Raw genomic sequence first — 10,453 nt, 5'->3', positions numbered from 1 at the left:
ATGGGTTAGCGGTTGAGTGTGGGCAGGGCTCATATCTCTCCGAGGTTGGAGGGTGGGCTAGGCCCGTATCTCCCGGATAGTAGAGTGTGGGCGAGGCCCGAATCTCTCGGCTAGCGAAGTGTGGGCAGGGCCCGTATCTTCACAAGTGTGGGCGAGGCTCGTATCTCCCGGCTAGCGAAGTGTGGGCAGGGCCCGTATCTTCCCGAGTGTGGGCGAGAACCCGTAACTCCTAGCTGAACGTTGTTTGTTATATGCTTGCATGGTATGAGGTATTATGGGGGAACTCACTAAGCTTCGTGCTTACGGTTTTCAGTTTTGGTTTCAGGTACCTCCTTAGCTAGGGGAAAGGAGTTGGCGCGGTAGCAGCATGTCACACACACTCTCTTGTTTCCGCAGTTACGAGTTTATTCTGGGATTGATACTTTGATATTTTGATTGATCAAATGTTGTGGTTTTTAATTTGGTTTTCGATGTGAAGTGGTTCAACTAAACAATGTTTTAATTGTTAATGTTTTCTATGCAATGTTTTATAAACGAAATTTTCAGACGTTAAATTTTGGGTCGTTACAAGTTGGTATCAGAGCCCTGGTTTGAGGGATTCGGACACACCTTCGGGGGTGTCTGAACTCAAATCGAGGGACTAAAAGATTTTCTAAAAGAAAATGTTTTCTAAAATTGAGAAAAGAGTTTTGAGAAAGAACGAAGTGTGTGATGTGCGCGACCGGCCGAGCTCAAGTAAGTATTCCCCAAAGTACCCATACAAGTTTATGTTATGTTTAACAGCTTTTGTATAACAGCATGCTAGACTAGGACTAAGGATCTAGGAGTGATGCCTTATGTGCCTGCTTTATGTGTTTCAGTTGTATGAGAATCGCATGCTAGAATCGAGTAGACAGTAGTAGCATAGCCTGTTAGGTTATGCCTGATGGTATGAGTATTAGCTATGTATGCTAGATCAGTTTCTCTCCATGAGAGTGAAATTGCTTGAGATTGTTCCCTTAGTTCGAATGCTGCTTGCTTTGTGCTTTGTGGGACTCTGAGTGGTGGGAGTTAGCCATTAGGTGAATACGTCACGTCACATGTGATCAGGGTTGAATAATCTTAAAGTGCTGGATTTGACCCTATTGCGCAGCTCTCGTTTGAGTCTAACCGTTGTAGGGATGAGCCTGGTACTCGAAGGATTATCCGAGCCTCGCCACATGTGATGGTATTCAGGTAATGGTTAATTGGCACTACTAAGAGGCCTACAACAGCTGAGGAACTAGTAGGGTGGAGCCTGAGATTTCCCTAGGGCAATCCTAGGATGAGTATAGCAGTGATCAGCCGTAGTGGAAGGGATCTGGTGGAGTTGAGGCAGTCCTTGAAGAAGGTACGGATAGATGTGCAAGGTAGTATGGGTCCGTACTACTGAAAGCAGAGGATCCGTACCCGAACCAAGGAAGGCCAAGATAAGACCAATGAACTTGTAAGTAGTTGCGATCCCTCAGGAAGTATCAGTATCACTAATGATTGTTGTTATGTATTGCAGAATGGTGGTAGTTCGATCGAGGCCGATAGATGGCGGTTCAGGAGAGGGGTCAGGTTCGGGATCAGGTTCCGAGCCGGTAGATGAGGGACTACGCGAGTTCATCGCGTCAGAGATCACCAGGGGTATCCTTGAGTCGACCCCCATTATCTTCGGGTCGATCAAGGAAGGGATCATCGAGTTGATGGAGGATCGCCTCAGGGCGTTCAGGAGCAACATGGCATCTGGCCAGTCAGGATCTCGCACACTGTCCTTTAAGGACTTCAGGGGCAGTGGTGCGCTGGATTTCCACGGGGTGAAAGATCCCATTGCTGCCAGGTGATGGATTGCAGACATCGAGTCTGCACAGTTGACTAGCTTCTGCCCCGAGGGGTCGAAGGTGAGGTATGCAGTAGGGTGTTTGCGAGACCGAGCTCGGGACTGGTGGGAGTCAGTGGGTGACTCGTTGGGAGCCTCAGCGATCGAGGCCATGACTTGGTCATATTTTGTGACCAAATTCAGGGCAGAGTTTGCGCCGGCTGTCGAGCTTCAGCAGCTGGCCCGAGAGTTCTTAGACATGAGGCTAACGACTGAGACTGTGGCAGAGATCACCGCCAAGTTCCGGGAGAGGGCTTTGTTGGTGCCCCAGTATGCTGGTGACGAGGATATGAGGAGGACCCGTTATCATGATATGTTACGGGCTGACATCCGGGAGCATGTCAACTTTTCAGCTTGCCCTACCCGGGAGTCCATGATCGCCAGGGCGAGGGAAAGGGAGATTGATTTAGAGCACATTCGGAAGAGGAAGGCAGAGGCGGGGCAGGTGATTGGGGCTTCAGGAAAGAAGCCCAGGGGATCAGATGGGAGGTCGAAAGGCCAAGGAGGACCCGGCCGCTGCGGGAAATGCGGCAGGACGCATGAGGGAGCATGTAGGATGGGATCAGCAGGCTGCTACAAGTGCGGCAAGGCAGGGCACTTTAGCAGGGATTGTACTACTCCAGTTTCGGCTATTCAGACATCGGAGTTGTTGTGTTTCCACTGCAACCAGAGGGGACACAAGAAGGCCAATTGCCCCCAGTTGACAGTTTCAGCGCCGGTGAAGGCGCCAGCTCCAGCGACCCTGCGGATCACGGATGGCCAACAGGGGAAGGCAGAGGCTCCGGTGGTGAGGAGCCGAGCATTTCAGTTGACTACCAAGGAGGCACGCGCCGCACCCGATGTGGTGACGGGTATGATTCTTTCCCTCTATTTTTATTTTATGATGTTATGATATTGATATGTGCTTGGTATATATATATATATATATATATATATATATATATATATATATATATATATATATATATATATGTTTTAGGATCGTTCCATGTGAACGGTATCCCAGTTCAGGTGTTATTCGACTCGGGTGCATCCCGATCATTTGTGTCCCTTGCGCTTAGCAAGAAGTTTCCTGAGTCTTCGGGCATGTTGGATTGCCCTTTGGAGGTAGAGATTGCTGATGATCGATCGGTGCGAGCATCGATGGTGTTTCGGGATTGCATTTTGCGTCTGTTTGAGGAGCGCTACTTAGTAGACCTGGTTCCCATTCCGTTGTGTGGGAACAAGGTGATTATAGGCATGGATTAGTTGAGCCCTAATTGGGCGGTGATAGATTGCACGCAGCAGCTAGTGCGGGTCAGGACCCTAGGCGGGGGAGAGTTAGTGATTCATGGTGAGAGGCCGCAGTATGGACCCGCTGTATGTTCAGCAGCGAGGGCGAGACGCTACCTTCAGCAGGGATGCGCAGGATATGTCGTGTATGTGATGGATACCCGGGAGGCGGGTAGGGCGACAGTGAGCGAGGTTCCGGTGGTGCGAGATTTCGCAGATGTTTTCCCAGAGGAGCTTCCTGGGATACCTCCGGAGCGACAGGTGGAGTTCAGGATTGACCTTGTTCCTGGTGCGGCTCCGATAGCCAAGGCACCGTATCGGTTGGCTCCTCCCGAGATGCAGGAGTTGTCTACGCAGCTGTAGGAGCTGCTAGGCAAGGGATTTATTCGTCCGAGTAGTTCACCCTGGGGAGCCCCGATCCTGTTTGTGAAGAAGAAGGATGGGTCGCACCGGATGTGCATAGACTATCGGGAGCTGAATAAGGTAACAGTGAAGAACCGTTACCCACTCCCGAGGATTGATGATCTCTTTGACCAGCTTCAGGGAGCGTCTTGGTTTTCCAAGATCGATTTGCATTCGGGATACCATCAGATGAGGGTCAGGGATGAGGATACGCAGAAGACCACGTTTCGGACTCGCTATGGCCACTATTAGTTTGTGGTGATGCCGTTTGGGCTCACTAATGCTCCTGCCGCGTTCATGGACCTCATGAACCGCGTATGCAGATCGATGTTGGATCGGTCTGTGATAGTCTTCATCGATGACATCTTGGTTTATTCCAAGACTCAGGAGGAGCATCTGAGAGAGGTGTTGGAGACCCTGAGGTGGGAGAGCTTGTATGCTAAGTTCTCCAAGTGTGAGTTTTGGTTGCGCGAGGTGCAATTTCTCGGACACCTTGTCAACCAGAACGGGATTCTGGTCAATCTGGCCAAGGTCGAGGCCGTGATGAGATGGGAGGTTCCGAAGTCTCCATCTGAGATTCGGAGTTTCCTGGGATTAGCAGGCTACTATCGGAGATTTATTCAGGATTTCTCCAAGATAGCCGTACCCCTGACGCGGCTGATGAAGAAAGCCGTGGTCTTTCGGTGGGGACCCGAGCAGCAGGCTGCATTTGAGACACTAAGACAGAGATTGTGCGAGGCGCCGATCTTAGCCCTGCCAGAGGGCATAGAGGATTTTGTGGTTTATTGTGACGCGTCCATTTCAGGGTTGGGTGCGGTACTGATGCAGAGGGGGCATGTCATTGCCTACGCTTCGAGGAAGCTCAAGCCTCACGAGGCGAACTACCCGACGCATGATTTGGAGTTGGGGGCGGTGGTTTTTGCCCTCAAGATTTGGCGGCATTACCTCTACGGGGTTCGATGTACCATTTACACGGACCACAAGAGTTTGAGGTACCTTATGGATCAGCCGAATCTGAACATGAGGCAGCGTCGGTGGTTGGACGTGGTAAAGGATTATGATTGCGAGATCCTCTACCACCCGGGGAAGGCCAATGTGGTGGCCGATGCGCTTAGCCGCAAGGCGGCGCCGATCAGGGACGTTTGCATGAGGATGACCGTGGTGACTCCCCTATTGGAGCGAATTCGGGAGGCTCAACAGGAGGCTATCAAGGAGGAGCATCGGAAGAAAGAGCGTGTGGTGGGTCAGGTTTCCTCCTTTGATTATGATAGCCGAGGACTATTGACACTACACCGTAGGGTGTGGGTGCCGTATCACGGAGGCATGCGCCATATTTTGATGGAGGAGGCACACAAGTCTCGGTTCCCTATTCATCCCAGGGCGACGAAGATGTATAGGGATCTTCGTCTAGATTATTGGTGGCCCTGCATGAAGCGGGATGTGGCATGGTACGTTGAGCGGTGCTTGACCTGCAGGAAGGTCAAGGCCGAACATCAGAGACCGCATGGCAAGATGCAGCCGTTGATATTCCACTGTGGAAATGGGAAGATATCACGATGGATTTTATCACGAAGCTTCCCAAGACCGCGCGTGGAGTGGATTCGATTTGGGTCATCGTGGATCGATTGACCAAGAGTGCTCACTTCATCCCAATCCAGGAGAGCATATCGGCCGAGAAATTGGCCGACATCTATATCAGGGAGATCGTAGCGCGGCACGGGGTGCCAGTATCGGTTATCTCGGACAGGGATGTGCGTTTTACTTCCAGATTTTGGAATTGATTTCATGACGAGTTGGGCACTCGTTTGCATTTTAGCACCGCCTTTCACCCGCAGACGGATGGTCAGAGCGAGCGGACCATCCAAACCTTGGAGGATATGTTGCGGGCGTGCGTGTTAAACTTCGGTGGTAGCTGGGATACCTATCTTCCCTTGGCTGAGTTCTCGTACAACAACAGCTACCACGCGATTATCGACCGTCCTCCATTCGAGATGTTGTAAGGACGGAGGTGCAGGACCCCGATATGCTGGGGAGAAGTTGGCCAGAGAGTCATGGGGAGCACCGAAGTGGTGCTCAAGACGACCAAGAGGATCCAGCAGGTTCGGAGCAGGCTTCAGACTGCTCAGAGTCGACAGAAGAGTTACACCGACAAGCGTCGATCCGACTTGGAGTTCCAAGTCGGGGATATGATTCTCCTGAAGGTGTCGCCTTGGAAAGGCGTCATTCGATTCAGGAAGCGGGGCAAGTTGGGCCCGAGATTCATCGGACCGTTCAGGGTTGTAGCCCGGGTGGGCAAGGTGGTGTATAGGCTGGATCTGCCAGCCGAGCTCAACCAGATCCACAGCACTTTCCATGTTTCTCAGCTGCAGAAATGTCTAGTGGATGATTCAGCGGTAGTGCCGTTAGAGGATATACAGGTTGATGGCAGCCTGAATTACATTGAGCGCCTAGTCGCAATCCTCGACAGGAAGTCGAAGGATTTGAGGAACAAGAAGGTGGAGCTAGTGAAGGTGCAATGGCAGCACCGCAAGGGTTCGGAATGGACTTGGGAGCCGGTGAACGACATGATGGAGCATTACCCCGAGCTGTTTCAGGATCGAGCGGTAGACTTCGAGGATGAAGTCTAAAATAAGTGGGGGGAGATTTGTAGCACCTGGTTCCTGGTACTTAAATCTTATTTGAGTATTCTCTTTTCTTTTAGCCTTGGACTCGGCGAGTCATAGGTTCGACTCGCCAAGTAGATACGGGACCCGGGACATGTTTAAGTTGGCGACTCGGTGAGTCCATATCCTGGACTCGGCGAGTCACCGCTGTTGGATGAAACCCTAAGTTTTAGGGGTTTGCACCCTATTTAAACCTCATGTCCGCCCCAAGCCAGCCCCCATTCACCTCAGAGCTCCCAACCCTCGTTCCAAAGCTTATTTCCTTGAGAGTTTGAAGCATTCTTGTGTATTCTTGAAGGATTTGAGAAGGAAGTGGAGTAGATCAATAGGAAGGGAAGGAAGCCAAGCATCTTAGTGTCCTCTCAGTGATTTCTTTGAGGTATAACCCGTTTTCCCTATGTTTTTATGCTTATTGCTCCATTAAGTCTTTCTTGAGCCCTTCCCCAAGCTTGTATGTTCAATATAAGTCGTAATAAGCTTATTGGCCTTTAGATCTAGGCAAGATTGAGCTCCAGGAGCTCAGATCCGTTACCTTTATGGACCCATGTTGCTTGTTCACCCTAATTCTACCCTTTTGAGGCATTTTGAGCCCTAAATCCCTCATTGGTGAGTATCTACACGTAAAGTTGGAAACTTTACGTGTTATTCATGTTTTAGGAACCCAGATCTGTGAATGGCATAGACTGGAATCGAGCAAAATCGCGTATATAGTGATTGCATGGCGACGACTCGGCGAGTCTGCTCGCGAGTCTCCGAGTTGTCCCCTTTTCGTTGTGTCGAGTGCGAGCAGTGAGTCACGGGGTGTGACTCAGTGAGTTGGAAGCCAAACTCATCCATGGAGGAACTCGGCGAGTTTTTCATACAACTCGGCGAGTAGGGGTGTAAATGAGCCGAGCCGAGCCCGAACATACCCAAGCTCGGCTCGAGCTCGTTTGATTGTATGTTGGCTCGAGCTCGAGCTCGGCTCGTTTCGAGCCCAATTTCAAAGCTCGTACTCGGCTCGTAGGAAAAATAAGAAGCTCGAGCTCAGCTCGGGCTCGGCTCGTTTAGTTTGTCATGCGAGCCTAAATGAGCTTAGGCTCGACTCGAGCTCGTTTATGGTTTTTGGGCTCGTTTAATTTATTATCATATATTCAAGGGAATAATCCAAATTCTAACTTCAAAACAGACATTCATAGATTCTCCATTTGCATTGATTTAATGTCTAAAATATAACCAAATAAAAGAACATAAAGAGTAAAAGCTCAAATTACAAAAATAGTAGTTAAACTCCTAATTATTGAACGACTAGAAATAGAAAAATCTTCCTTTATGCAACTTCACTCCTCAGATACACAAAACCTGCAAAATGTACAAAGGAATCATTTTTTGAAATATTTTTCAGATTAAGAATTTGTTGTTTAACACATCTAATTACCTTCAATTACTTTGTGTTCACCTCAGGCAGTAAAACCTCAATAGGAAACTCCTCCTTCTACAAAATAAAAAGGTTGACAATTAATAATTTAAACTATTAAAATAACAATTATAATGTGGTTTTGATTTTTTTTTCAAATATACCTTTAATTTTTTCTTGACTCCATGAACTTGCCTAATCCAATCTCCTCCGCAAATCAACATTTGTACCGTGTCGGACCCCAATGAAGCTCGATATGGATCAATAACTCTACCGCCGGCACTAAAAGTTGCTTCAGATGCAACCGTAGAAATTGGGATTGCAAGTACATCTCTAGCCATCAATGATAAAACACGGTACTTTAACTTGTGCACATTCCACCACTCTAAAGCATTAAATGATTCCATTCCTGTTTGTCCTTTCTCCCTATAAACACCTTCTTCTAAATACATATCAAGCTCTGACTTTTCTGGTCTCTCCAAATCTGCAGTCTTTATGAACTCTCCAAATGCCTCCCATCCAGATCCAAGTGATGTACCTTCATTCAACCCTAAAACATTTCTTTCATGTTCGCTTCCATGTGTTGCAGATTCCCTAACTAATGTGTCATGCATCTCTAAATACTCCGAATACATTTCATAAAGTGCATTCTTCACTTCTTTAATGTTCTCGTCTGAATTTTGATAAAGTGTTGGAAAGCAAAATTCAACCAACTTCATCTTGAACCGTGGATCTAACACAGAAGCTATTGCCATTACAAGGTGACACTCACCCCAATACTTGTCAAACTTTTCCTTCATTTTCTTCACCATATCACGAATAAAATCGTTTGTAGATAATGAACCTTTATCAAGAGTTTGCTTCACTCTAAACACTTCAATTAGATATAAATTAGCAGTAGGATAATCACTGCCCGAGATGATATTCGTGCACACCTAAGCATAATCGTTGGATTTAGTCAACAAAGAAAATCATTTATTAATAAAATATTATGCGTATTAAACACAAACCTTAAAAACCTTCAAAATTTCACATACGCTTTGAACATTTTCCCAATCTTCGTCAGTTGGCAAGTGATGAAAATGTGGTTCATACTCTGCATACCTGAGGAAACCACAATTAAAGTGTTAGTGAATATGAACATGTGTTAAAAACTTTAAGGTATATTTGAGTATACCTTGGGAAAGCATCTTTGAACTTTAAAGCCATGCACAACATATCATAGGTTGAATTCCATCGTGTTGGAACATCAAGCATTAACTTCCGATCACGTATTTGCATTTGATGTGCAGCCTTTGAAAAATTTAGACGTCTACCCTCCGAATTGTTAATATACTTTATACCCTCACGAACATCACCGATGATATGATCAATTATTGCAAGACCATCTTTCACTAGAAGATTCAATATGTGTGCGCAACATCGTATATGAAACAATCTACCACCACATGAAAGTTTTCTTACACGCGAAAAAGTTTCTTTCAATCTTCTTAAAGCTTTGTCATTATAAGCTGCGTTGTCAACTGAGATGGTGAAAATCTTATCTTTAATTTCCCACTCTTGCAAACACTTGTAAATACCATCGGCAATATCAACCGCAGTACGAGGAGGAGGAACATGTACAAAACTTAATACACGTTTCTGTAATCTGTAGAAAAACGTTGAGATATAATTAAAATATGATAGAAAGAAAAAGATAAATAATTAAATATTAAAATTGAGCAAGTTGTTAAACCTCCAATTATGATCTACAAAATGTGCAGTAATAACCATATACTCAATTTTCTGATGCGAGGACTTCCAACAATCAGTTGTTAAACTGATTTTAGAGGCAGCTTTTGTAAGGGCTTTCAACCTTTTCTTCTCATGCTCGTATACCTTAAAACAGTCTGACGTAATTGTAACTCTGCTTAATTTCTCAAACAATGGAGTAGCTGTCTTCATCATTTTCACAAACATTACATCTTCCACAGTAGCAAACGGTTGCTCAGTACTTAGTATCCAATTAGCTATGGCCTCCCTCATCTTGTTTTCATCATATTTTGTATCCGGTCCGATCAATGGTGGCACAAAATCCACATCACACCCACTAGGTTGAAAATTTAGTATTTGTTGGTTTTTTAGCGATTGTTTATGGGGGATGCAGCTGTTTAGGTGTCTTTTATATGATGATGTAGGACCTGAACCAGTAATAGCCAACCTTGACTTACAATGTTTGCATTCGGCTTTTTTCTTACCATCCCGGAGTGTAACTACAACAAAGTCGTCCCATACTTTTGATGTTTTTTTCCGTTTTCTCGTTAATTGTACTTCATCTTCATCGGTTTCGTTATTTTTTTTCTCTCACACTTTCATTTTCATTAGGGATTTGAATAGTTGTTTCTTCATTTGGAGTGGTTGTGTGATCCATACCATGTACTGATTGTGATGACGGATTATCAATCCCAACACCTGTTACAACCCCCATTCCTTTGTTTGGACTTAATAGGTTTGTTGTAGACCCTCCATCATCCATTGAATCTTCATAAGAAAACAATACAAATCATAGATGCATCAATTTGAAATAATATTTATGCAACAATAAACAACTCACTAGAACACCATGAACACCAACAAGTACACATAATATTTATGCAAAAGTAAATAACTCAATGTGATTTGAAAAATATGTGTGTCATTTTCTAGCATTTGGTCAAACATTAGGGTCAAAAATGTGAATTGAAAACATCCAACATGTGATCACGTTGCAATTTCCAAACAAGTGAATTAATATGATTATATGAGCATCTTACAGTTAAGAAAAGAAAAGAAAACTAAGTATATGAACTTTTGAGGAGT

The 10,453-nt window shown here is 45.8% G+C and overlaps 1 protein-coding gene across 1 annotated transcript; it reads right to left on the bottom strand.

Annotated features, from left to right (window-relative positions):
- Positions 1–7,538: 7,538 nt before the first annotated feature.
- LOC145090146 (zinc finger BED domain-containing protein RICESLEEPER 2-like) lies at positions 7,539–10,129 on the bottom strand. The gene is made up of 6 exons (XM_079028478.1): positions 9,351–10,129; positions 8,793–9,263; positions 8,626–8,719; positions 7,780–8,550; positions 7,647–7,693; positions 7,539–7,560 (listed from the first exon to the last, which is right to left on the bottom strand). The coding sequence occupies exons 1-6, from the start codon at positions 9,638–9,640 to the stop codon at positions 7,539–7,541; spliced, it is 1,695 nt and encodes a 564-aa protein (XP_078884604.1). The 5' UTR covers positions 9,641–10,129.
- Between the last annotated feature and the right edge of the window lie 324 nt (positions 10,130–10,453).

Source organism: Lactuca serriola, chromosome 2 (genome assembly GCF_051521515.1).
Source record: "Lactuca serriola cultivar US96UC23 chromosome 2, Lser_US96UC23_V15, whole genome shotgun sequence".
Classification (NCBI taxonomy): domain Eukaryota; kingdom Viridiplantae; phylum Streptophyta; class Magnoliopsida; order Asterales; family Asteraceae; genus Lactuca; species Lactuca serriola.
The sequence above is the reverse complement of the archived record's forward strand: the minus strand, read 5'-3'. Positions and strand labels throughout refer to the sequence as shown.

Excerpts from the sequence above, each read along its gene's own strand:
- LOC145090146 (XM_079028478.1), bottom strand. The coding sequence starts at position 9,640 with ATGAGGGAGGCCATAGCTAATTGGATACTAAGTACTGAGCAACCGTTT. Across the intron at positions 8,720-8,792 it reads TTCAAAGATGCTTTCCCAAG|GTATGCAGAGTATGAACCAC; the intron begins GTATACTCAAAT and ends TGGTTTCCTCAG. Across the intron at positions 7,694-7,779 it reads GAGTCAAGAAAAAATTAAAG|AAGGAGGAGTTTCCTATTGA; the intron begins GTATATTTGAAA and ends TTTATTTTGTAG.